The sequence below is a fragment of the Coturnix japonica genome, chromosome 11 (assembly GCF_001577835.2).
Source record: "Coturnix japonica isolate 7356 chromosome 11, Coturnix japonica 2.1, whole genome shotgun sequence".
NCBI lineage: Eukaryota > Metazoa > Chordata > Aves > Galliformes > Phasianidae > Coturnix > Coturnix japonica.
This window is the reverse complement of record NC_029526.1, coordinates 17,413,314-17,441,252: the sequence shown is the minus strand read 5'-3', so window position 1 is coordinate 17,441,252 and position 27,939 is coordinate 17,413,314. Positions and strand designations below refer to the sequence as shown.

At 49.3% G+C, this 27,939-nt stretch overlaps 1 protein-coding gene and 1 long non-coding RNA gene across 4 annotated transcripts in view; one reads left to right on the top strand and one right to left on the bottom strand.

Annotated features, from left to right (window-relative positions):
* Positions 1-27,939, bottom strand: part of ZFHX3 (zinc finger homeobox 3) — a 144,803-nt gene that overhangs the window by 63,512 nt on the left and 53,352 nt on the right. For all 3 annotated transcript variants that reach the window (XM_015874229.2, XM_015874231.2, XM_015874232.2), the window contains exons 2-3: positions 24,247-27,014; positions 20,443-20,939 (exon numbers count right to left, since the gene is read on the bottom strand). In XM_015874229.2, the coding sequence (XP_015729715.1) occupies positions 20,443-20,939; positions 24,247-26,968 (3,219 nt within the window). In that variant the 5' untranslated portion in view covers positions 26,969-27,014. The remainder of the gene's footprint in view (positions 1-20,442; positions 20,940-24,246; positions 27,015-27,939) is intronic.
* Positions 218-975, top strand: LOC107319469. Its single transcript, XR_001557827.2, has 3 exons — positions 218-306; positions 735-769; positions 884-975. It is a non-coding gene; the product is annotated as an uncharacterized LOC107319469 (long non-coding RNA).

The following is a 27,939-nucleotide window of genomic DNA, read 5'->3' as shown; positions in this document are numbered from 1 at the left end:
CACCTGGACGCACCAGAGAAGTGGGTGCCTGTTCCGTGTCACAGACCCCAGGGAGGCAGCGATTGTCTCTTAGAACCCACCCCCACAGCAAGGGCACATCACAAGCATAGGAACAACGGCTACCAAAGGGCACAGGGGGCTGTTTCCAGCACAGACCTACATTACAGCTAAGCAGCAACGTATGCCAGCTCTGACCATCCAACCTCAAGAGCTCATTTTTGGCTTCCATGTCACCACGTGGAACCTTTCCTCACCACATGCTTTGCTCAGGGCACATAAGCTGGGCAACCTGAATATGATCTTGAGGTTTGTCAATCAAAAATATTGTCTATGCACAGCCAGGACCTTCTGGTAAAAATTCTGACGGGTATTATCTCAGTTACAGTTCAGATAAGATTAAAGACATATTACCCAGCTCTGTGTGCTTAGCTAACACGGAGGAAGGAGAGCCCTCTGAGTCTAGGAATGATTAAAAATAGGACAGGAGCTGATGCCGAGGCTTCTGATTGGGAGTGCGAGAGAAGGGAATAAATGTATTCTAGATCTGGCTAATTAGACTAGCCTCTTTTGGGATCACGATGTATTTAATTAAATTCACTGTAATATTTGAAGAATCCACCAGGGCACTAATCCCACTGGTGCCCTCCGAAGATTTTTTTGCTGTTTTCCCTCATAAGAACTTATTCCTCCCCTTATTTCTATTGTTTGCATGCATTACCCTCTTCCTGAGCCAGAAAAAGAGCAACAGCTTAAGACACAAAAAGCAAAGGTTAGTGAGCCAGCCACCAAAGCCGTGTGACAGGCACAGCCCTGCTCAGCCAGCCCCGCTCTGCTTCCATCCCATTCCTGCAGTAAAACCTCCTCCTGCCCCATCCTCCCACAGGCTGCACTGCTTCTTTCTTCAGCTCAGAAACGCATCGGGGACACAACCCGTCCTACAAACACCTCCTCTGGGGACATAAGGCGACAAAGAGATTAGAAGTGGCTTTTTGGCAAGATAGCACAGAAATCCCAAGTAAGCAATCACAGAACCATCTGGTCATGGCTTCAAGGAAGCATCGAGGATGTGGCTCCGTGGGAACCAGGAGCACAGCCCGAACTGCTGAAATCCCTGCAGTGTAAAGATGCCCCCATCACCACCACAGTGTGCTACCTGCCTCTGCAGTTCACGTCTGTCTTACGGCAGAGGCCAGAATGAGACAAGGCACAAAAGGAAGGAGCTGTGAGATACTGGAAATGATGGGACACCAGACATTAAGCGCCATTATTGCCCATCACAACGTGAATCTTTCCCGTTGTGAGAATCTATCCGTATCACAGAAAACACTGAAAATATTAAACTAGAACTTTGTAAGAAGACAAATCAACTTGAAAATCAAAGGAATACATCGTTCCTAGGAAAACCAACTGACTTCTGTCAGAGAACATTGATTTCTGCACGTTTGAGCAGGGTGTTCACCTCCCTCCCTTTCAATGATAGGAAACTTCCAACATCTGGTTCTTCACGCATGGCATGCAAAATATTGATCAGCTTTAGTCAAAGCTCCACTTTAAATCAGAAACAGACAGAGGAACGCTCTGATGGAAACCATACGGCTCACAAGTAACGCTTCCCAGGGGACAGGAGCTGTTCCTGTATATACACAAACCACAGCACACACCGTACAGCTCACAACACCCTTCCCTGCACAATGATCACACCAAACCTGCCCCATCTTCCACATGGGGAACGTGTGGATCTGTGTGCAAAGCTGTGCTCCCTCAAGATAAAGTAAATTGTGCAAATATCCCATTTAATTCCTCGGCCATCGCTGCTTCCCCCTGGCCTTTACCGCAGACCTTGCTCTCTGAGTTATGGAAAGAAAGATGGGTAATTTCCTGCCAGCATCAACTAGGCCATAAGAACTGCTGTGAAGACCCGTGTGCAGAGCCAGGATGGTCCCTGCCAGGCAGAGCCGTGTGGCACAGCACTAAGCTGATCTCCCAGCACACAGTGGGAATGTGGCTTGTAGCAGCACCCAGAATGTCTCCTTCTGTTTCTCACCTGGGTAGCAGCACTCGGGTTAATTGCAGGGCAGAGCCACTGACCAGCCGTCACGCTTGTGCCAAGCACAGGTGGTGCTGCAGGAGGCAGCAGAGTGGGCACGGAGCAGCGCTGTGTGGGACTGCCCTGCCTCCCCGCCCCACGCCTGGCTGGGAGCTGATTTCTGCTAATAAGGAACAGCACAGCCACGCACACCACGTGACTGTGGAAATGGAACTTTTAAACAAACCACGGAATGACGCCACGCTCCACTTTCCTCTCCCCCCATCTCCATCCCACACGTCCCCAAACTGTTTATTTTATCATCCGTCTTTTCCCCATCCAGCGCTGCCGCACCCACCATATTTCTCAGTAATCAAGGAATTTAATGAAACAGCTGTATTAATCTGGCTGGCTGCAGGCACTGCTCATCCCCATGCCACATACGTGGACTAATTTCTCAGAGATGAGACTTAATAAAAACAGGACTCACGTGGCCACCATAACACCAGCGATACGCTCTCCTGCCCAACAGCTTCCCTGCTGTCTGGGTAGGCAACATTCACCATTTCACGCAATCTCTAAAAACTTCTGTAAATGTTTTAAGGAGAAATCAAACCTGGGTCTCTGTGTTCGGTTCCATACAGCACAACGAGCTCAATCCCTGCAGTCACGATGCTTATTACAGTGCTCTGTTGCTGGAAGGGATAAAAGGTGTTTCCCAAAATCTACCTGCTATGTTCAGTGGGTCAGACATGTATCTGAACTGCACCCCTAGTTCCTAAAGAGATGCAATAATCACTCTAAGCCACCTTGTGCTTCTGAGTGTAAGACGGGAGCACCACCCTGACCTCCTGAGCACACCACAGCCCCAGGTCAGCACAGCCCTGCCAACCCAGGGCAGCCTCATGGCATGCAGATGAGGCAGCACAGCAGGGATAGTGCACAGCCTCAAACCACACCTGGTCCACTCGCTCACAGGGAGCTGGAGGTGAGGCTGCAAGTTCTTATGGAGAGGAACTAGACCCGCAGCAGACCTCAGCAATGTCTGCTCCCCCCGCCTCCTATTTGCCGCATGAGATAAATCACACATTCCTAGAAGAGAAGAATTTGAATATTTAATGAAAGTCAGGTGGAAGCAGCTGCCTGCTCCTGACCCGTTCCAAGTACTCCATAAAAGTCAGGGCTGCCCATCCGTCTTGCTCTCCTTTCACACCTGCGGGGCTGGCTGGAATTTCCTGCAGCCGCTGGGAAGACACACGGGTCCTGGAAGGGCTGCAGTGCCGCAACCAGCCCAGCCCAGATGTTGTGAAAGGAGGAGAAAATCCATTCTCCATACAGCAGGTTCAAAAATGAACTTCTGCTCCTCCGTATTCCAACGTCCTGCAGTTGTTTACTGCTTCTGAAGAAGTAGTGTTACAAAACCTTTGGCTCCTCGCAGCCTCCCCAGCACCTTGCATAACAGCCCCCCCCAGCATCCTGCCAATGGCCACACGCCACTGCAGCTGCAGCAATCTGGATGGCCTCACAGTGAGCACTGCCGCCCGCCCCAAGAGTTCCTCAGTGTCATCCAAGTCCCCTATAAACACCACCACCAAACGAAGACACAGAGATTCTGCGCAACAAGTACAGATGTTGATTTTCTTTTTAGTTTCTTTTTGTTTTTTTTTCTTCTTAGAAGACTGGAAAGGCAGCACTCTCTCCTGCCAAAGATGCTGACATACTTGATGCAAGGCCCTGAATCACACAGCAAGGCTTCAGGAGCACTGCTACAAGCCCCTACACTCCACTCTCTGAATCTGTACTTGCACATTCAGAAACAACAAACCCCTCTGCTCACAGAGGATCCCAGCAGCAGCACACAGAGCAGCTTAGCAGAGACCTGACGCGCTTAGGGCAAGGTCAGAGGAATTGTACATAGCAGAACAACTGCCACCAACACCCAGGGACAGCTGAGCACCCCGCAGAACAGGAGCCATGCCCTGGGTCTGGGCAGGGACACGGGCACAAGGCTGACACCAGCTACCCCAGAACACCATGGGGCTCCCCCAGCAGCCCTCTGTGTTTGCTCCACCGGCCCTTGAAGTCTCATTAAAAGCCAAATATCGCTCAGCCTAAAGATGGAGAGCTCAGCATGGATTTTACTGAACGTTAAATCAACCAGCAAGCGTAGCCAGCAAACTCTGTGGCACTTTAACTTTAAATAATGCAATAATTATTGAATTTCCTTTTTATAACCGAAGTGCTGGAATGTAAACAATGGGGCTGTAATTGCAGGAAGGGGGGATCAATAGAGGCAATCGTTTTCAGCCATGTTAATTGTAAATACAATTGCTCCAAGATGTCAGCCTCGTTCTTCTCGCTCCCAGAATCATCCTAACGGATGACAGAGTCCAACTTTCCCATTACAGCTGTTCGTTCCTTTAAGAGGTTCTCAATCAGGTCTGATCAATCTGTCAAGATAATGCATGGAGTAAGTAAGACTCTTCCAAACACAAGCTCCCAATCAATAGTCCGGACCTGCTTAATGAGGAGGGGCTAAAGCCCAGAGGGAGGCACAGCCCCCGCTCCAATCCGGCAGCTAACTTCTTCACAGGGCCCTGCTAAGCCCATCAGCTCTTAACGAGGACATTGTTTATGCGGCTGTGACCAGCCCATCTCCTCATACTCACAGCCTCCCAGGGTCGGCTGACAAAGAAATGACAGAGACCAGCAGAAAACAAGAGCCAGGAAAGGTTTCAAGCAACCTCTGTGCCACACACACCTTTTTAATTGTGCAACAGACTTGAAAGTGCTAATTAATCATTTGTTTGGAGATGCCAAAAGATGAAAATGTGCACAGGAGCAGTGGAAGCCCCACAGCTTTGCTACAAAATTCCCTACACACCTGAAGAACGCGCCTGCAAGTCAAGCCATGCTCACAGCACCACATACCAGCCTGAAAGCTGCTGGGAAGAGACAAGATACACATGGGTCACAGAGACACCATCCTGCATCTGTGCTACTTCATCCTGGTAGTGCATGTACCCCTGCACAGCTGGGCAGGGCTCTATAAGCCCACTAAAGCATGGAAAGGAGAAAAGAGAAAGGTCCGTCTGCTGTTCACTGCCACAGAACTTTCTTCCCTCCAGGTGCTGCATCACTGGAGCAGTAACCACAACTCACAACTCATCTGCCTTGGACGGCTGCAACTTTCAAGAATTTTCCAGATCCCCAAAATCTTCACGGCTCTCCCCAGGGAGGCACTGCCATAAGCGCTGCTATATGTGGAGATGAGCAGGGGAGTGCATGTATCGATCTCACTAATTATAGTGATAAAAAACAAAGCACAGCTGAGAGTACATTTCCTATCAGCTGTTCTGGAAAGTGCTGCCCTCAACCTGTGCTCCTGCTCTGGCCACAGGCCGGCTGCTCCCAGGGGGCTGCATGGAGATTCACTGCTCACTGTGCCCCTCTGACAGACAAGAACCCCAGAACCTCCCCGTGAAGTGCACCCTGCTACAGGTGAGGGCAATGACACACACTGAACATCACTTGGCTGCTTTTGCAGAGCAGAGCAGTGGTGTGGAGGTGGTGGGGCACCTCTGGAACTAACAAGTTACCCATCGTCCAAGTCACCTATTTTCCACAGAACTTGTCATCCCTGGAGCTGTATGAGAGCAAAGCTACACTTTGCTTTTAAAAGCAGCACCTAGGAAGTACTGCACAGATGGTAACAGGATAAAAACAGCAACAAAACGTTCTGCACAACAGAACCCCATCACTGAGGGCAGGCCGGTCTTCTGGTCAAGGCTCTTCAAGCTCCTGGAAACAGCCAAGAGCTGAGGAACCCCAGAGCCACATCTCTCCAGCCCTGGGAAAAGCAGCAGCAGAACAGCTGAGCGTGAAGACAAGGTGTTAACCAAACACAGCCTAAAGATCCCACTACAACAGCCTTCCTGTAGCACACTGTGTACGCATTCTTTAAAATAACGACTTCAGGGCAAGTTGTCAACCTGTGAACAAGCAGGTGAACTAGAGCAGCCTGTGAATATGGAGTAGCACTGGAAAAGGCAAATTACATAATAAAAAGGGCTGGGAGGAAATCTGAATAGTCAGCAGGATAAAAATCTGTTGTCCACATTGCAATTATATAACTGTCGAGTGATTGAAAAAGGCTTTTCTGTAACACAGAACACAAGTGGGACAGTCCGTACAGGCGATGCATTACCTCTTCCTGCAGCACAACTGTCTGAACCCCCTTCTGTGTGCGTGGAAACTGCTTTAAGATAAGAAATAAACTAAGGCAGGTGGAAACGCCATTTTGCATGTTTTGGAAGCGAAACCACCACTTCAACTGAAATAACATTATTTGAATGTGGAACTTATGCTTCAACTTCACTTGGCACTTCAGATTTCTCTCTCAGCCCACAAGCACACCGCTCCTGCAGCAGCTCCTGCTCTGATGCCGCTTGCTCCAGTTGGGTACCTGATTTTTCAACAAAAACTCTGAAGGCAATACGTTTCCATAGTTCATTACTTCTTTACTTTGAAATACAATTAGTTATTTAAAGGCATTCAAAAACAAAGCAGAGCCCACACATTATTCTTGAGAACAAGCTGCAGCTCACGGGTCCTCTTTCAGCCCCAGCCCCTCCTGCAGCAGGTGCGCTGCTCTTCCCTTTGCTTTCATCACTCAGTGCTCCTTCCCAGAATCATCCCTCACCTTCATCACTGGCAGCACAGCTCCAAGCACGCCTCCCTCACAGCTGTGATCCACCACCCCAACTCCACTGACAACTCCGTATATTTCTGCCACCTCAGCTGTGTTTCTCTGAAGGAAAAGGCCACAGAGCACTGAGTGCCCTGCACCGCTGCCCACAGCCAAGGCACAGTGCACCAGGCGGCCATGAAGGAGCTCATGCCCAGAGGGACGCAGCCACACTGACAGTTTCCTCCCTTCGCTCTGAGAGCAGCCAGGCCTCAGCAAGCAGGAGGAGGGCAGTGGTGGGATGGTCCCCAACGAGTCCTCCACAGGCCCTTCAAGTTGTGGTTCAGCTCCTGCTGCCCACTGTGACATCACAGCTGCCATGTGCTCGCACTGCTGCAGGGCTGTGCCATGGGGAAAGCAATGCCAGAAGCACACAATGCTCCTGCAGACCTGCACACAGCAAAGGGACCATTGTAATAATGCTCCAAAAACCATGTGGGAAATCGAACCAGCCACAGAAAACCACACCGAGTTTACGTTATTTAATAAAATACTACAGACATAGATCAACTCCCCTCGCCCAGTATTTATTGTTTCATTTATCTCCAGAGAAGTTACAAGCGTTATGATAGACTGAAGATTTCCTTGTTTTCATATAGTTTCTTTATAACTTCCTACAGCAACATACCACACCGAATCCCAACAGATAACCATACAATAACAACAACAATACACCAGACAATTTCTTAATCCTCTCCATAAATCAAAGAATATCAATACCAAAGAGATGGATGACACGAGCTCCCTTCATGCAGGCCAGCCAGAACGCACATAGGAACAACAGACCAAGCTCCCCCCTTACCACCAGCGCTCCCAGAGAAACACTTCCCCACTTTTCTCCAACCAACTGAGACTGAGTACAACCCAGGCTGGTGAACTCCCGTCCTTCTGCTCGGCACAGCAACACACACAGCCCTGGACACAGCCCTTCCAAAGCTCCATCTGCTCTAAGCCATGAGGATCATCAGCACCTTCTGTGCAATTCCCTTCACCAGCACCCCACACAGTACAAACCTCCCCCTCACTCAGCACCCCAGTCACACTGACCTTACAGATCAGCTCAGGACAACACACTGACTGCACTCTGGGGCACACCAGAAGTTGCTATGGTGAAAGGAAAGCCGGACAGTAGCAACATGGCTGGGTTAAGTGTGACAGTGTAAAGGCACACACCCAAAGGAAAGTGCACCAAATGAGTACAATAGAAAAGGAAACACATAGTAATTCCAAGAGATTAGATCTGGGCCTTGAATGTGAAGTGAAAACTGGTAGGTTGAGATAGAAACCAGTGAAGCCGTCCCAATAGAGCAGCCCTTCTTCTGAGGTATAGCCCGTAGGGCCGGGCACCAAGCTGGGCATCTAAAAATCACAACCTTTGATGCAGTTCCTGTGCTTCTGCATATCCAACACACAAGGACAGGAGCATCATTTGATTTCAGACAAGCACTGTGAAGGTAAGTTCATTAAGTGGCTGTGAAACACACAAACAGAACACAGAGCACCACAGAAATGCCCATGAGAAAATAAATAATTCTTCATTCAGTGAAAGCTTTGGATTGTATTAGACAAAGCCTGGGGCAATGCAATGAAAGAGGAAGATAAAAAGAAATGGAATAATTACTCATTCACAGAATAAGGAAAGAATCCTACTGGAAAAAATATGTATGGAAATACTTATAATTAAAACTACCATAATGCCTGCGCACAAAGGAAGGGCTGAATTTAGGAAACCTGAAGTATGATATGTTCTGCATTGAAGACTGTTGTGAGAACTTCCATGAACTGAAGGGACACTGATGTGCCCTAAGAATTGTGTAAATAAATTGAGGCAACTGCTCCATACCCCACAGCACCACGCCATCACTCCGCAGGAAAAGCCTCCAGGGGCTGCTGGCCCCCAACCCCCAGCTGCAGCCTCTCCCACATGTAACTGGAAGAGCTCTTCAGCCCTTGTACAGGCAATGGTTCCTACACACATTCCCTGGCCCAGATTCCACAGAAAGGACATGCCAGTGGTCCATAACTCATAGCAGCAGATCTGCTTGGCTTGTGCGTTACACACACATCCCCGAAGCAGCCTGTGATCTACGCACGGGTTGATTTTGCCACAACAGGCTGTCAGCTTGTAGGATTGCCAGGAACAGAGGTAATTTCCTCCCATAACCCCCAGACGCTGGTTAAGTGCAAACGTGGCCTCAGATACCCTGGAAGGCTGGGGCTGGCACAGTCTTGCTTCCTTGCTGCAGACTTTTCCAAGCCCCTCAGTGGAAAACGTCAGTATAGGTTGTCTAGTTTTTGATCCCTCCATCTAGCACCCGTGCAAGACATCAACCTTAACAGAAGGGCAGAAACTAAACTTGTACAGCGTGGGTGGTGAGGCACTGGAACTAGTGTTGATGTTGACACCCCATCCCTGGAGACTTACAAGGCAAGGCTGGATCAGGCCCTGGGCAACCTGATGTGGTTGTGAACATCCTTGTTCACAGCACGGAAGTTGGAATAGACGGCCTGCAGAGATCCCTTCCTACTTGATCAATTCTAAATGACTTGCACTTCACTGTCAGAAAAAGCACAAGTGTAATTGTGCAGGGCTGGAGAGCTGCCCATGGATGCTGATGGGCTCAGCTGCACCGCCAGTGCAACCCTCTGAGCACCACACAAATGGGAAACTGCACCTGAAATAGAAGAGACAACCTGAAATACCTCCTGCTCCCCACCTTCCTGTCACTCTCCATTGCTAATCGCTTTAAGGCAAAGAAAAGCAGCTGCAGCACACAAGGAGAGCACAGAAAAAACACAAGGAGGAATTTCTGTGCCAGAGCACATTTACAGCTTGAGCCCTAAGCTTCCTGAGTTTGTATACACTGCTTTCTTTTGGTGCAACAGTAACACTGATTTGTGTATTAAAAGTCCTATGTGGATCTGAAGATTAATTCAAGCGTCAGATACTTCTATAGGGGAATCTACAGGAGACCAGAATTGCTCTGAATATTAGTTCCCAGCTGTTCCCTGCAGGGGAGACTATAAAAAGAAAAAAAAATAAAAATAAAAAAACATGGAAAACACGGATCTCGTGGAAGGCCACTGAAGAATAAAAACAGTGATGACAAATGCCTCTGCTCTCTGGTGCTTCCTTTGTTCAAGAGTATCCACATCCACTTGTATTTCCTGTATACAGGTAAAGAAGCTCCTGGGGAAAACCTGGTGCACTATTTACTGGTTTTAACAATCCTAGATCTGCAATCCCCCATATCAAGTCTGTGGAGACACACGTGGGGTAAATGATAAATGCTCCAAAGGCAGCACTGCGCAGCATTGAGATTACTGACTATTGCAATTCAGAAATAAAATGGAAGCAGTAAAACCTTTTGGGGAACAGATTCTTAATTCCAGTAGCATGTGCGACGAGCTTTTTTGCACAAATACATGCTCAGGGAAGCCCCAGCCCAGGGCTGGCACACACAGCAGGGCCCAGCTCCAGCATAGAGCTGCCCGTGCCACAGTGCCCTGCAGCCCCAGGGCAGCCACTGCTGCACGTGCTGGGGCACGGCTGCGGAGCCGCAGAGCCAGCACCAGCTGTGAGACAAGCGCTGTGCTCCTTCCCCACCAAAAAGCCCGAGGCCTCCTGTGTGTACGCTAACCACAAGCCTTTGAGAGGCTCGTGTATTTACAAACCGAGGCATGTTGAAATCAAAGGGGATACCATATGACATAATTCACATTAAAATGTCAACGGGCTGACAATTTATAGAGCCGATCCACCAAAGGTGGGGGAGCTGAGACGCAGTAATTGTTTAATTCCCACTTAAACCAACAGCAGCTCTACCTCCAAAGGCCACAAGGTGCTGACCCCAGCCATGATGCCAGCAGCTGGCGCCTGGCCACGCATTGGGGAATGGCATCAACTATCGATAGGCACGTCCTGCAGCAGGGCACGGGGCTGGATGTGGCCCTGAGAAATGCTGCCCAAATCACAGCAAGAATCTGCCTCTGTGGCAAAGCCAACCTGCTGTCTGAGGGCACAGACTCCTTCCTGTGGGTCAGCAGCTGGCGGTGCACACAACGCAGGGCAGCCCTGACCCGGCCCATGCTACAGCACACACAGTGCTCCAGGCACATCGCTGCAAGGCATCTACAGGCTTTTTACCCCAAGTAGATCTCACAGCTTTGCTACATCCCACACATGGTGCTGTACCGGGCGATGCAGCACCTGGGCCACCCTGCCTGGCTCCTGGCATCCTACAGGGCTGCTGGTGACACGGCTGGCAGCCTGCAACAGCACGGAGGGAAGGCACGAGAGAAATATGCACTTGTGGGAAGGATGTTACCTGAATAAACCACAGCCAATAAATTTTCTATAAATGCTGGCTAATGCTGTCCCTTTGAGAGCAATGGGAAGGGACTGCGCGGGCTCCAGAGCCCTCTGCACAGACTTGCTGTCTGTACATAAACAGTAACACCTCATTCTCTCTTCTACCTCATTAACTGAAACACATTAAAACAAGTGTGCACTGGGAGCAGAAAATGAGACTGTTAAACCAAGCTGATATAATCCTCATCAGCTGTGGGAAATGAGAACACATCCATTACACTGAATCAAGTATGCCAACTGTGATTTACTGATAATGTTAAGACCCTGAGAAAGATGCTCTTTCCCTGGACTGCACCTCTGCTGCTTCTCTCACACACGCTGCTCCACCTGGCATCTTCGGGACCATGTCACCTATTGTACCCAGAGCAGTGTCAGTGTTCCAATCCCAGCAGCCAAGCTTCCAGAGCAACACTGTGGGCCTTTGACCCACACTGCAGACAGCTTTGCATGGCTTCTGTTCCCAGAAGACATTCCCACTAAGCTGCATAAAAGCAGAATAAGATGCTGAACTAGAAGGGCACACACCCAGAAAACATCCCCCAAAAAAGTGATATTTAGGGATCAGTCTCACATTGGGATGATCAGATGCAGCATGGCAGTATTTAACAGCAGCACCGGTTACCTGGGTTAGATACACAGCTTAAGCTTCCACTACCAGCCCCAGTGACAGCAGCCTTCAGAACAGCGTTAAGGAGACAGAACACTGCAGTGTACAAAGTCAGCACCAGCACCGGGTTGTTCCCAAAGCCCCGAATTCTCCAGTTTCATATCAAACACAACAAATCACAGACTGAGCCCCAGAGAGGTGACAGGAGCTGTCACAGAGACCACTGACCTTCAGCCCCGCATGAGGATAACAAAGCGTGCCCCCCTCCTGGTGGGGAACCCTCGGTCACAGCCACTGCCTGGACGAGAAGCGACTTGCTCAAGATGTCAGAGAAATGCTCCTGCGTTCATTTTTTGTTACCCTGGGGAGGCACAGCAAGGGAACCTGCCCCATGGCACAGGAGCTGCTGGCTGGAACCAGACCGACCGCATTTCACATCAGACAGACAGCAGCTCCAGGCACTGCAGGAGCGCATTGGATTTGAACTGCTGACCTTAAAGGAGAGGCTCAGGTTTCCAAACCGTGCTCTCCTCCAGCCCAAGTGCACTCCTGGAGCACCGGGCAGCGCTCTCCTCTCCCTGACATCCCCACCTCTCCTCAGTACTTCCACATCAAGAATGTAAACTATCTCCCTAATACTTGCCACTGCTGTATCAGATGCCCCAAACCAACAGCACACACCAAGCCGTGTTTCTCCGTGCGCAGTTTGTTTTGAGCAAAGTCTAGACTGAACTCCAGGCTTCACTTCTTGATAGAAACCTCGTGAAACTAACAACAGCAGCAGCTTCCAGCAGCCTGTGCAGGCATTCTGAGCATCCACCAAGTCTGTTTAACCAGCACGATGTGTGCAACAGAATCACAAAGAAACAGGCATTTAAAGTGACATCTGTTGGATTAATTAGCTGTGTAATTAGCCTCCCCTCTGTGGAAATAGGCTTTGTTACTGCTGCCTCAAACTTCCCCAGGTGATTTTCTTTGTAACTATCATTCTCCAAGCATGAGAAGGAAGAGTGGGTGGGTCAGGGATGTAATGCACATTCAGGAAAAGGGGCAGAAATAAAGTCTGGAGGCCATTATGCAGCTGAAGGGAAGTGACAGCAGACCAGAGGACCTGGACCACCACACAAAGGTGCTGCAATCCAAGCAGGCCACGTGCATCAATCTCTGCAAGTTCTGGAACCATGGGATGAAAGGAAGGGATAAAACACAATTTTAAATTATTATTATTATTATTATAACATTCTCTCAAATGATATCAAAGCATCCCGGCCTCTGTCTCCAGTCTCAGCTCTTCCCACCTTCCCTGCCTGAGATCTGACTCCCAACGAGCTGCACTTGTGCCTGAGCCACAGCACCCTGCGGCAGGGCAGGCATCGTGTGGGGCAGTGAGACAACCAGGATCCTGGGATTAACTGCACTTCGAGTGACTCAAATGGCCAAATAAAGAGACCTTCTCAGAAATCCACGTCCCTGTTTTAACTGCAGAGCAAGACGGATGGAAGGGATCAAGACACGCATTTTTAGTATCAGGACAAAAGCATTGTAACAGCTGAGGTGTATGTCAGCTCCTACATAAATCAAGCCAGTATCGAAGCAAATATTTTTACTGCAAATTGATCCCAGCAGCCTTACCATATTGTGCCACAACATCCAGACTGTTAATTCCTTGCAGCTTGAGGCAACAGGAAGGATTCAAAGTGCAGTTGAGGGAAGGAGTGCTGAGAATTTTGATACAACCACCAAAAAACCCAGCGACTCCAACACCTGCTTATGATCCTCACTGTGCACAGACGTGCTAAGAGCCCCCAGAGCCACATGGGACAGAGTCTACTCCTCACCACAAATCACCAACACGCTGCTTTGCTACACCAGGGCACAGAGACCTGCAAACATGACAAAGACAGCACGGGACAAAGCAGCCCAGCTGAGGTTTTAAGCGCTCACTTATGAGATGGCAGCAGCGTTTTGGGCGCTGCCCAGCCCACGCAGCCCCACGTCAGCTCCAGGCCTGCCCTCTGTGCAGCGGCTGCTGCCTTGGCAGAGAGGCAAGGTAACCCGGAGCCAGGTATCTTCAAACAGCTGCAGCACTGCTTACCAGAGCTCGTCCAACTGCACCCGAAGGCACAGCTTTCAGAGAACCTGTTGCACAAGTGTAACTTATTGCCTAATTTGAATTGCAGAACTTGACTGCACACAATGCAGCACAAGACCAGAGGTTTTAAGGACCAGCAGGTATAAGAAAACAAAGCACTACAGTAATGACTTATGTCACCAGCCCTAAATCAGAGCAATGACCACAGCCAACCTGTGCTCATCCCCACCACCATTGGAGACCTGGCACTGACAAGCACCAGCTGAAACCCCTTTTCTTTTCTTCTTCCTTTCTGTTCAAACAATGTTAAATCTGAATTTTAAACCTTGCTTTGCAGCAAGCTGTGGCTGTGCGTCTGGGCTAATAGCTGACACTTGATGCTGGGCACTGGCTGCCACTCCAGCTGCAGTCTCCGATTTGTTACTCAGGTTGCTGTTACACCAGGCTGCTGGCTGCTTGTGGCACAGTACTTACCAGAGAGCTGTTGACAGAACAGTCTAAGTGCCCAAAGGCCATAAATAAAACATTCAGCAGGCAGAGCTGATGATTCTCAATTGTTTTGATTTCAACCCTTTCAAAATGAAGTATATAGAGAAAGTATTTTATTTTTTAATTCCATACTACTTCACTATTAAATACCTGAAGGAAGGTAAAAAAACCAAACCAACACAACCACAGACCACCACCCACTGCCTCCTTCACTGACAGGATCATGTGATGGAACAACCAGGAAAAAAAGAAAATCACAGTCCTATAAGGGAAGCTTCTGAAAGGGTTAAATGGTCAGCGAGTGGCTTCTGCATTAAAATACTTCGCTGTCCCAGAAGGGCTTTATAGAAGAACCAGACCACAGGGGTTCGTCCCTCCCATAAGTTGCTTTATGGTGAGAAGCAGCCGGCTCTGTGGCTCTGTGCTGCTGAGCCCACAGTGCTCGGGGAGCAGCACTGGCCCAGGAAAGGTGCCCAGCCCCAGCACAGCCCCATGGGCACAGCACAGCTCTGGGAGCTCCTGGGGCTGAGCTCAGCAGCGCTCAGTGCCTGGCCCAGACTGACACATGCTGTGGTCCTCAGAGTGCTTTCAGTTCATAAGCTCATCCTCCATGAGTTTATCCAAGGACAGAAGATGGCAGATCCGAGTGGAAGTTTCAGAGGCCAGCTTTAAAACAGTTTTGTGGGGAGACTTTGCATGGATCTTCACTTGTGAGGATGCCATAGGAATTTTAAGTTCAGGCCTTGTAGGAAAGGAAACCCTCCCCCTTAATCTGCAAGTTAAATGGACTTCCAGCAAAATCCACATTTTCAATTTAGAGCTCGGATTCAGCATCTGCAGTTTAAAAGATAAACTTATAAAAAAAAAAATAGTCTGTAAATTAAAGGTTAATACAGCTCTAAATCCTCTGGAACATGCATGACAGACTCTGTGGGCACCCTGACCCTACAAGCCCTAAAATGCAAACACCGAGGGAAGTTTTTGATGCAAATCAAACCTCAACCACACTTCCCTCTGCCTTTGTCACACCACGCAGGTACTTCAGAGCAGGGTGACACCAACCGCACAGCCCTGGCAGTGCCCACTGCTCCCAGAGGATCCACGTCTGGGACCAGGAGCACCAAACAAACCTCCTCCTCCTCCCCCCGCAGTGCTCTGAGTGTTCAGCAGATGCTGACAGAGGAGCAGGGAGTGTCTTCTAAACTTCTGGCAGACTGATTAAAATGCATTTAAAGGAAAAAAAAAAAAAAGAAACAAAAGTTTCCACTTCAGTTTCCTGTATCATCAAAAGACAAGAACTTCTTTGATTTGCATCTCAGTGATACCATCAATTCTCTGATTCTTCTCCTCTTTTAAAAACCCAGGATACTTCCTCTAAAGTCCTTACCTAAAAAAACCAACAAAAACCAGCAAGGTTTCATACACCAACACCCCACAGAAGCACCGACTGCCAGCCCAGCAGAGGGGTAAGATTTCAGCTTTGCCATATACAGAATTCCAGCCCCGTTATCTCACATTAATGCAAAAGCAGTGACCAGATTTTAATAAACTGGCAATTTGTCATGCCTAAAGCATTTCTCTTATGCATATTAAAGCCAACCAACCCCTGAAGATGACAAATAATACCACAATAGAGAGTCACGGACAAGCAATGTGCTGCCCAATGCCGATGCCAGCAGACAGGAGCGTTGGTAACAGATAACAGCCATAATGGGTGCTATCAAGGATCGATCCACGCACCCCAAATCCACGCAGAAAGCAGCCACGAGCAGTGAAGCTTGTAAGAGGAAACAGGGCAGATGCACAACAAACCCTTCCCAGCACATAATCAAAGCTTCCAGCTACCAGCTATTTGAGAACCTGTGGAGCCAGAGTTTGCATCTCAATTATCATTTAATGAGCACCGATGTACCTGCTCCTCACATATCTGTCCCGCTCCTTTTTCAATCCACCTGCATGTCGGCTCCCTGGAACAACCCGCAGCAATGGGTTCACGGCCAAATGATGTGCCACACAAAAGTGTATTTCTCCATTTTAACCAGGTGCTCTTTATTCTTCTGCTTTCAGAGTAAGGAGAGCAACTGCTGCCCATCCCTCCGCCCTGCTGCAGCCCGGACCTGTGCATTAAGCTAATCCCAAAGTGCACGTGTTGCCTTTGCAGAAGTGCTGCCTGGTGGTGGAAGTGACTGCCCACACCTCCAGCCGGGTTTGCAGCTGCCCTTTGTAGGGTCATCTTTGTATCTTTCCAGGACAACACACACCCTGAAAGTTTCATTGTTGCAAGTTTCTTGAGTACGGACATTGAGGAACCTCTTCTCCATTTGCTTCTGATGGAGATGCAGGTTCTGAGCCAGAGGCTTTTAGAAGCTGTAGGAGACATTCAAACTTGGCTCTTACATTGATTCCTTCTGCAAATTCCACCAGTGCAATAGATATTGGGAACTGATGCCTGACCGCTTGCTGCCAGCCTGCCGTGCCCACGAGGACACAAGACTTGCTTCTGCTGCCCTACGCCCGCACTGCTGAGGAGTCTGCACAATCCCCTCCCATCTGCTCAAAGCACTGGCACAACTCAAGCCCAGCGCTGTGCCACGCTCATCAGGCTCCCAACGGGGACAGGAGGGATCCTCCCAGCTGCCATCCATCCCAAACCCCCACAGCCACCTCTCGCCATCTTAGCAATGGCATCACACATTTACAGCAATACTCCTGCTTCCCAGGAGGTTTCTCTGAGAAAATAAAATGCACCAGTCACACAAAAGAAATGAGAAGACATGGTCAGAGGCACAAGTACAGCACGCTCCCAGAAAGAGACAGATAAACAACTGAATTTCCTATTTGGTTCCAGGATTTTAGTGGGACAATGGCAACTCCAGGGAACAAAAGGATACAGGATCACCAGACCCCATTGGTTCCTCAGGCCCCACAGCTGTGCTGCTGACATGGGAAGAGGGCTGCTGAGAGCTATTACGATGTGCTGGACAAAGATGGCAGCAGAATACCAAACCTTCTCCAACACTGGAAGCAATACAGGAGATGCCTGAAAGGTTCATCAGACCACAGGTAACAGCATCTCCAGATCACATTTCTGGCAACAAGCAGCAGCAACAGAAGAGGCTCTTAGGCATCGTAAGCAGCCAAAACCAGGTAATTTAAGATGAAAATGGCAAAAAAAAAAAAAAAAAAAAAAAAAAAAGCAGAATAAGGAGGATTGTGTGTGATAAGCCCAGTACACGCTCTCACCCAGCAGCATCTGGAGAGGATTTTCTCCAGCAGGCAGGGAAGAACTCGATTACATCCAGTTAACTGTGCTCTAAACTGATTATGCATGTGCCAGGCTAATGGATTACATTAGCAAGAGGAAAAATAACATCCAATCAATCTCAATTTACTGCAGACCACACCAAGGCCTGAGAGAAGAGAAACCATTCTGTGAACTACCCCCACTCCCACTGCACCTTTTCAGCTATCAAAAGAGACACAGCATTACAACCACTCTGAAGATGGCAAGAACTGCACAGAGGACTCAGAAAACAGCTCGCTCTATCTGCAGAGGTCAAGCACTGATTCCCATAATGCTGGTGCAGAACGCTGTGAATCCTGCCTTCTGTGTCCTCTGCCATAGCAGGCAGGTGAGCTGTTAGACAGAACAACATGAGCTACAGTCCACAACAACCTGAGGATTATCAAAACAAAGAAAAGCCCATACTGTGCATTTCTAGACTTCATACAGGCACACAAGTAAGCTCACTGTAACACAACAGAAAGCACAGCAGCAAAGTCCTAGGCTGCAGCAGGTGAGGATGTGCTCAAATGCCACAGCTGTGGGCACAGAAACAAATGAAAGAATCTGCTTAACCTGGGAAGGCCTCACACAGGCAGGGACCTCCAGCAAGACACCCTCACCCCCAGAGCAACTCTGAGCACTGCCAGGCCCCTTATAAACCTCACAAATAACAGTTCCTCTTCGCCTGGGCACAACACTACAGCAATCTTAGTGCAGCAGGTACAGGCATTAGTGCATGCCCTCCAATCTTTTCTCCAGTTACAACATGTCTAGAGCTCTAGTGCCCCGAGTGGTTCTTCTCCAGTAAAAACCACTATTAACCAAGAGTCTGGATCAAGAACTTTCAGTAATTCAAGAGAACAACGTTAAGCGTCAAAACTCAAGAGTTTTCAAATACCTCTTTTGTATCCCAAATTGAATTCCACACAGTTACAATAGGAAAGATCAATGCAGTTAAAGGGCAATACTGAAGCATAACAACAAAAGGACCAGCACAGATAGGATGGTATTTCAAAAGGAAAATAAAGGTGCTCACCCATCTCCAAAGACCCAGGCTCACAGGAAAGACTCCACAAGATGGAATCTCCAACCAGAGATCCTTCCCCAGTGGCAGTCAGCCCTTCAATGAGTTCTGAGAGGTGCAGCCAGGCTCCACCCCCTCCTGGTCGCACAACTCAATTGCCTTCACCTGTGCTCCCAGGGCTAAGGGGGATGGGGGTGTCCTTCCCCAGGTGCTCAATCAGTGGTTCAGGCCATGACTCAACAGTTACCAGATGCACAGACAAGATTTGATTCCTCAGCTGGCTTTGTAAAGACTCAGTGCAATACTTACAACCCCAGCTTACAAGGTAATTTTACTGTCTCAGGTCCCTTGCATATCCGAGCAGAGCAGAACCATCGCAGACACTCTGGTCTTGGTGGCAAGCTCAGCAGAACTGCATTCTGTTCAACTGACCACTTCCCTGTCAACTTCAGAAAAGACCAACAATCAGATTTCTAGGCAAACCTTCTGACATGGTCCTGCTGACATCCTTCCTCTTTGAATGTGGTGGGGCTGCTTATCCCAAGGAAAATCCCAGCAGTTTTGAAAGATAATGCATCTGCACCATGACGTGGGTGGGACGCTGTACCACTCAATGTCAAGTTTTGAACTGCATAAATAAAAATAACTGAGAAACAATCGAAAAACAAAAAAGCTCATCTGCTTACACGGATGTTTTTCTATGTAAAAAAATCTCACTGCATTAAAGTGGGGAAAAGTATGAGAACAGATAAAAAATAAAGTGAGAGAAACAAGGCAATCAGCAGCATAGCATGTGTGAATGGAAGGTATACAGCTGCTTAGATTTATGGCAATTCGTACCTGATTGATCATACTAAAGCCATTATGGGATGATTAGAGAAAAAGGTGAAGCTTTAAGTCCAGTGAAAATCAATAGAAACGTCTGGAGCAATTCTGCTGCACAAGTGAAAGGACTATTTACTGTATCCGGAGCTCCTCTTGGGTTACAGCCCACAGGGTTCAGGCCAGCAAGGGGAGGGGGTGGTGAGCGAGAGAAGTAAGTCAGGGAAAGGAAGATGGCTACAAAGACACAAAATGAGGCCAAAACAAACAAACACACAAAGAGAGGAAGGAAAACAAGATGGCAGTCCCAGGCCAGGTATTACTGTGGATGAAATCCTGCAGTGCCTCTGCCTCCAAACTGTCTGGCCATATGCACAATCATATGCTCACTCATACGCAGGTTTCTCTTCCCACCTTCTCCCTTTTCTAGAGTCAAGCAACACTTTCCTTACAGATCCCAGCATTAACACATGCAGAGCATAAACATACACTGACAACAGCCCTCTTCCATCCTTTCTTCCCTCCTTGCTCGCTCCACTCAGCACTCTCCATGCAAGAATAACCCATTTCTTTCAGAACAGCAAAAGCCTTCAGGTTCTCCTGAAGCATCTCAAATGGGTTAACAATCCACCTCAGAGAAGGGAGTCAACCGTGGCTAATAACATCTTGCACATTTCCAAAATGACTGTCATTTGTTGCATATAAAAGTGTCATCTGACACACATGTGATACTAAGACACTGAAGACCCCACTTAACACATCCTGAAATCAACGATTGCTGGCCAAAGGCTTTAAAAACTGCAGGTGCTGCGATAACAAAAGCCAAAACCCTGTATTGCACAAGTGAGACCTGGTCCTGCCGGAGAGAGCTGAGCAGCTTGTCTCCAAAGGATCACAATCCACTGAGGTTCAAAGGAGATCATCCTTTGTTCCAGCACTTGGGCAATGAAGGAAGATGAAGCAAAGCCAACCCTTACCTTATAGAGCTTCAAGCTGGCCTCATGCCTCGAGTTCACTGTGTGAAGACGCAGCTTTTCTAGACTGTTGGTGTAGTAGTCGCAAGCATTGCATTTCAGATGTACCGGATTCCCAATGGCCACACACTTCAGCCTCCACTCATTGGCCTTCCCACCCTCTTTGATGTGTGCTACCAGCTGGTATTTCTGCACATGCTTGTCTGTCTTACAGTGGAGCTGGAAGTTTGCCTTGAGTTGCGTGTTGTAGCGGCACAGCTTGCACTGGTATGAGTCTCCCATCACTGCCTTCCATTCGTCTTCAGGGAGGCTGCGCTCCACGTTCATGTGGAGGCCCAGCATGTCCAAGTTATCTGTAGTGAACTTGTTGCACACAGCACACTGGAAGAGCTTCAGTGATGGGTCATTTGTCTGCGTGAAACTCTCACCCAAGTTCATTAGCTCCTCAGACACCAGCTGTCCGCCGCCTAACCGCATGTCCAGGGGGATCTCTCCACCCACTGCATGAAGGACAAAGGGGAGAGAGAAGTCAGAACAGCTCAGTCCTTCACTTGCCAGAAGAATAGCACAGAGCAGAACATATACTCCCAGTGCAACTCTTGCACTCATCAAAATCACAGCAAAAGCAAAGCACTGCTATCCCTCCATTTATCCTTCGATTCTGTACTTCATCTGCAGAAATAAAGAGCAGCCAGCATGTAAGGCTGGGACAGGACTGCAGCAGCCCTTGCTACCTACCTTGTAGATACCGAGCTCTGAAAGAGAAGTAGCCAACCCTCTGCCCATGAAAAGTGACAAGAAAAGCTCGACTTCTTACAGTGCTTCTGAGAAAGAAAAGCTCCGTAGTGTTGCACTGAAATTCTATGTCGTCCATCAGGAACAGGACAACACTTCATCGTATTTTTAATTGCTTACCTGAAGAAGCAAGAAATGCTGCCTTGTGCAGTACCTGAGCACAGCCTCAAAAAGGAAAAACAAGCGAAGAAGAACAGACCTTGGTCACAAGAATGAGTATGATACAGTTACGGCTACATGAACATTGCACAGCTATGTCACCACACTGCAGTCTAAAGCGGGCAACATGCAGAACATGGCATGTATGAAACCCAGTCTGAACAGCGCCACTCAGATCTGCTCTCTCGTCCTACAGTTTGAAATTGCAGTCTCCTAACACCAGCGTTGATAGATGCTTTGTACATCCAAGGAAAAGACAATTTACTAATTACAATTTACTAATGGGAGTGCAATAACACGTCAAGGAAAACCAGAAGGATGCTTGCTGTCTTTAAATGTCATAGACCCCTCAAACCGAGAGCTGAACTCAGTTCACCTACAGTAAATGAATACAGCAAGCTCTTATTTACATCAGAGTACTTTGAAGATATGGTCAGAGACTTTTTTCTAACATTAACTTTTTATGTGAAAGCACCGAGACCCACCACGAGCCTCTTCTTAGGACCTCTGCTCCACCCTGCTCTCTTTTTCCATTTTGAAGACGCTTATGCTCCCCCTGCAGCTTTTTGGTATTCTACCTTGATGTTATGTCATAGCTTGGCTTAAAAATCTCATTTTATCAAAGGAACAGTTACCAACAGTTACCCAGACCATCAAAAAGTTTCTTAAGGGTTGATCTGCTCACTGAGAAACAGCCTCCACTGTGAGGCCGCTCCGCATTGCGGAGGTACCAGAACTGCATCCCAACCTTTCTCGGCACCTGCATGGGACAAGCCCAGTGCCAGAGCCCTGCTCTTCTGCCAACGCAGCCACGGTCCTCTTTCTTAAATCATTTCTACCTTGCCATGCCACAGCACAATTCCACAGCTACTCCTGCACAGCTGCTTGCCACACAGAGGGAGCAGGGAACCCATCACTTACCTTCCACAGCCCGTATCTCCTAATCACAGTAATTTTTCTAAGCATTCCTCTTTGGACACATCCTAAAATCCTCTTTGAATCCATCTATCTTAAATGCATCAGGCAGTAAAAACCTGCAAGCAATATCTTCTGATTTATTAATATTCTTCTCAAGCTCAGTTTTGGACTGAAGAGTAAAAACGGGAAAAATGTGCTTGATTTCTAACAAAGTTCAAAGCATGTGTATGGGTTTAATGAGCTAAACTTGTGTCAAGTGCTTATTGACATGGGAAGGGCCTCCCTCCCTGATCCTCAGCTTGAGATTTATAACCATCAAGTGTACTGCTCACAAATCACTTTCCAGGCAAGCTCACAGAAGCTCAAGGCCTTGTAATGAACTTCAAGAGGTTTCAGCTAAAATACTCCCAACTTCTCTCATGCCAACCTTCCTTACTTCAGCAAGGAGGCTCTGAGTCCCAGAGGGGTGCATCCCAAGAAACCCACAGATGATTCCATAACATTACATGCTGCTGTGAGCTTACAGACAATTACAAGCAATTGTCAGTTACAGCGAGTTGCAACTTGGAGCTACTGAAAATATACCAGACAAGCTCATGACCTTGACCTCCCAGAGATGCAAGCTGGGACATCAAATTTAAAAAAAAAAAAAAAAAAAAAAGAAAAGAGATAATTAAAATAATTACTTTAAGTTATAATCACTCGAGTTCCTCCATTTTCTTTTTCATTTTTTTAGTATCTTGTGTTGTTGTTCTCTCATATGACTTTCACGTCCTTCTGGACTAATAATAAACTGTACTATGAATAGCTGAAGGAAAGGAGAACATGCATGAGACCAATGAACCAGTAATGTAGTGCATCAGTAATAATAGCATCAATGGATGGACAAGGTCAGAGAGGGCAGACAGTAGCACAAATAAATTAGTTCAAAGGAAGGCAGGTAAGTGGCAGATTTCTTTTCATGTGCTTTCTCAAGGCGCTGTGAAAAACCCTCAGCAACAGCCAAAACAATGCAGGAATAAGTCATTTCCATCTGCCATGCCCTAAGTGCTGTGTAGGACTCTGGTATGAAAGCAGAACTATTACAGAGCACTGCAGCGGCTGCTGTCTCGGGGGACATAAAAGCAGTTTGGTGGAGAAACCTGACAGGAACTTGTTCCCTACCCTATTCTAATTCTTGGGCTAAGCTGTGTGCGGGTAAGGGTGTGCCCCCCACAGTGCCAACACAAACATGATGAATGATTGCCGTCAGGAAAAATACATTTGGTAATTTATTTCAAAGTGCTTTTGTCAGTTGATGAGAGAAATAATCTTCCCTCCCTATAGCCATTCCTCTTCGGTTTAATGACTCCCTTCTGGTCAGGCCTCAAATCCTGTCTATCATGCTGGTGTCAGAGGGATGGTTTCAGCTGAGTTTCTTCAGCAGAGGAACATCTACCAAACTCACCACAACTCTCAAGACATGCTTACCTTTTCTCCTCAGGGCAACACAACACCAAGTGCACCACCTCAGCCTCCAGCTCCGGGAGTGCTAGCAGCTCACAAAGCCACTCAGATGGTGCCCACGTCCCTTACCAAACCAAGCCCAAACCATCAGGAAACACACTGAAGCATCCTGACTGCAGTAATGAGGAACACTCAGTGCAGGTTAGCTACAACGTGTAGCCACTGTTCTATTACCTTCCTTCCAGAACTTTCAGAAAATGAACCCAAAAAAGTGACATTCCTAGCATGACAAAATGTTGTGGAAGAATGCAGAAAATAATTCTCTGCTCCATCCCTACTGTGCTGACTCCATCCTTGGTCAACATGCACAGGCAATCCACTGCACTGCAGCTGCACTTCACCGTGAGTTGCAGAGACAGAACAAAGCCTGTGGCACAAACACAACTCTTCCCTTATGCACAGGAACAGCGGAAAACCCTTCAATCTCACCTAGAGACGGAGCCATTGTTGCCATGGGATTGGTGGGATCAAGCTGGAATCCACCCATCATGAACTGTGCGTCTGAGGAAGTGCTATCCATCTTCAGGTTCGGAAGGTTCATGTTCTGCGCCAGGTAGTACTGGTACAGCTCAGCCTCGGCAGGGGATGGCAGGCTACCGAGGCCCAGGTGCCGGTTGTGTTGGATCTGGGACATGTTTTGCTGAAGCAGCATCATGTTGTGCATGTGCTTCTCACTGGTCATGTGAATACGAAGGTTTCTTGCCACGTTGGTTTCATAGTCACAAACCTCACAGCGCCACGTGGGTTTCTGTTTTGGTTTTGATGGAGATGGTGTCCCACAGGTGCTGCCAATGTTTGCGGCCGCAGCGGCCGCGGCTGCTGCAGCCGCTGCTGCCGCCCCGGCGGTGTGGCTGAAGACTTGCTCTCCCCCTCCGTTCTGCAGGTTTTGCATGTTGTTGAGATGCTTGTCAGACTGCATATGAATACTGAGGTTGCCTTTGGTAGTAGTGGAGTAGTTACAGACCTCGCAGCGGAAGGGCTTGTAACCACAGGTGTAGCTCTCACCCCGTGCCAGCCGTGGGTGCGGCTGCCCACTTTTGCAGTAGACACAGGAGCCCCCCGGCTCAGGATGTTTCTCCTTCATGTGCGCCTCTAGGGTCTGCTGATATTTGTAGTGCCAGTTACATTTGGGACATTTGAGAGTTTTGCATGAATTGCGAGAATGCATCATGGTCATGTGGCCACCCAGCGACCGTGAGGAGCCCAGGACCGTGTCACACTTTGGGCACTCCACGCCGCTCCCCGAGGGGCACTCCCCACCCCCAAGTTCACAGAGGGGGCCAGCATGCTGGTGATGGGAGATGTAGCTCCCGTCCTCGCCCTCTGTGCTCTCATTTGGTTCTGGTGCTGTGGCATTGTCTTTATTGGCACTTTCATCGATAAAGTCCAGCCTCCTGCTGCCCTCTGCCACATTGGCTCCGCCGCCCTCACTGTTAAAGCTTAAGTGATTCCTCCTGTTTGCACCATCAAAGACAAAGGAAGAAGCAGAATTAGAACTAGTAGAAGCTGTGCCCCGTGACAGGGTCTGGAGCACGTTAGGCATTAAGGGAGAGTTAGAAATGCTTTGGTTTGAGAGAGCAAGGTCCTTTTTGCTGCTGCTGCTGCTGCTGCTGCCGCTGCCACCACCTGCCACAGCCCCAGGGTCCTCCTGGGGCCTGTCCTCCAGTTCATCCTCCAACTCACTTGGAAACAGTCCTTTGCAACCCTCATCATCCTCGTCTTCTTCCTCTTCCTCCTCCTCCTCTTCCTCCTCCTCCTCCTCCTCCTCCTCTTCTTCCTCCTCCTCCACTTCTTCGACAGGCTCCGCCTTCTCCGAGAGGCTGTCCTGGTCACCCCCCTCTTGCTTCTCCCCCTCTGCCACCCCAGGGTCCTTCCCCTCAGAGGATTTGGTGGGACTGGAAGCCAGCGGGCCCAGGGGGACTGAGGTAATTGGAGTCTTCAGAGCCGAGCTGGTCAGCCCACCCAGGTTGAGGAGCGCACCAGAGGCCAGGACGCCTGAAGGCGGCGGCGGCTCCGCTCCACCGGCTGGCCCGGCCTGCAGGGCCTGCTCGCCTTCCATGCGAATGCCACTGAATTTACCATAAAAACTGTGTCCAGGGCCTATGAGGTTAGCTGTGGAAACGAGAGGGTGCTGAAAGGTTTTGTTTTTTGGTTCCAGAAAGCTGACGAGAGGTTCCTTGTCTTTGCCTATCCCTTGGATGATAGCGGAGATGTTCTTATTGCTAAGAATTTTCCGCTCCTCCTCACTCAGAGTCATTCGGTGGTCGTGCACCGCGTGGGTCACGAACGAGCGGACATACCCAAAGGAGAGCTTGCACAAGAAACACATCAGGATGGGCTTCCTCTTCCCATAGAGCACAAAGCCATCGAATTTGGACAGGTCCACATTGTTGGGAACATCTTTGGATACGCAGGAGCTTTTGGCAGAACCATCGCTGTTCAGGTAATCCTTGTTGCTTTTGTGTCGCACATCGAAGACGCGGAAGCTGTGCAGGACGGGGCTGATGCCCGCCAGGGCTGAGGTATTCGGGAAGGTCTGGTCTGAGCCCTCAAACCACTTCCCGAAGGATGAGGCTATGTGGAAGGTGTTGATGATCTGTGGGTAGACGGGGGCGGTGCCGGAGGGCTCCCCCTGCTTGGAGAGAGAGTTCGGGAGCAGCGAGGGGAGAGCCCCACTGCCGCAGGCGGCCCCACTCTGCACCAGCTGGCTGAGGCTCTCCACGATGTAGGCCGAGCCGTCCGGCTGGTAGACAATCTCGCCGGCCAGGTTCTCCACATCGCTCTCCTCGTCCCCGTCCTCACTGCTCTCACTCCCGCTCTCCCCCCTCAGTGGTGGGGGTGGGCGGGCGCTGGTGCAGCGGTGCTCCATGTAGCTCTGCAGGCCGGCAAAGGAGGCCGCGCACTGCCCGCAGCTCACCTCCTTGCTGGCGGGCTCGGCGCCGGGGCCGGCCGCAGCGCTGCTCTCGGGGACGCGCTCAGGGAAAGGGACCCTCAGGCTGTCCAGGGGGCCGCGGCTCTCCGCCGCAGGCTGCTCCATGCTGCCGGCCGTGTCGGGAAGGTGGGCACTGTTGAGATCAGTCCATTGCTGGTGCTGAGGGATGCCGCACCCATTGTCCTTCCCGGGGATGACGGGCGAGTCACAGCCTTCCATGGCAGGGCCGGCACGGAGCGCTCATTGCACCCGGTACGGCTGGGACCTGCAGGCAGGGAGAGAGGAAGAGAGGTGGGTGAGTCAGAGAGAAGTTCCACAAGGATCGCACCACAAATGCCATGGATGTCCTGCTCTTCGGGATCGTGGGGAATGGAACGAGAACTGGTGCCCCAGAAGAGCTCTGGGGACAGAAGGCCTGGTGTGGGATGCTAATGCAACCACAGGAAACGAGTGATAGAAAATAACAGGCGCTTGCCCCCACCACGCTCCTGTAGTCACAGGTGGGAGCAGGAAAGGCAAGAGGATGATCAAAGAGACCTGGAGGTGTGCAGAACCCCTCAGTCCTTCCCTGGGGGTGATGGGCAGGCTGCAGGAGCTGCACTGACACCGCCAACGCCTTCAATCTCTGAGAGATCTTCAAAACAAGTTATGGAAAAGTTTCTGAGAAAAACTGAGTTGGGATGCTACGAAAGAACAGCTTTAAAACTTTGTAAAAGTTATTCTCCCTTATCTGTGGCTTCCTAACTCAAGACGCCGTTGTTTTGGGGCAGTTCCCCTCTGTTAGCAGCTCTGGGAGCACAGCTAACATCCCCAGCTCAGCCGCACACACAGACCTCTGTGGCAGGTCATGAGACCCAGAGAAACTCTCAAGAATTTCAGTCACAGCATTTAGTATGCACAGGAGATTTAATTGCTGTGCTCTGGACAGAGTTTAAAAGGAGAGACGTCAGGAGAGAAACCAAACAGGAAATTCCAGATCCGACAAGGGGTCCATCCTTAAGACTGGAAAGTGGTCAGCTCCACACGCCCCAGGAGGCTCCCAGAGATCCTGCAGGGCATTGAGGGTGCACAGACCGCCTCTCTCAAGCCTCCAGACACAGACAATGTGAGTCGAGAAGGACAGCCACCCTCCCGCTATTGCTCCTCCACCAAAAACAAGACCTGCAGAGCTCCCTCAGCCAGAAGCTGCT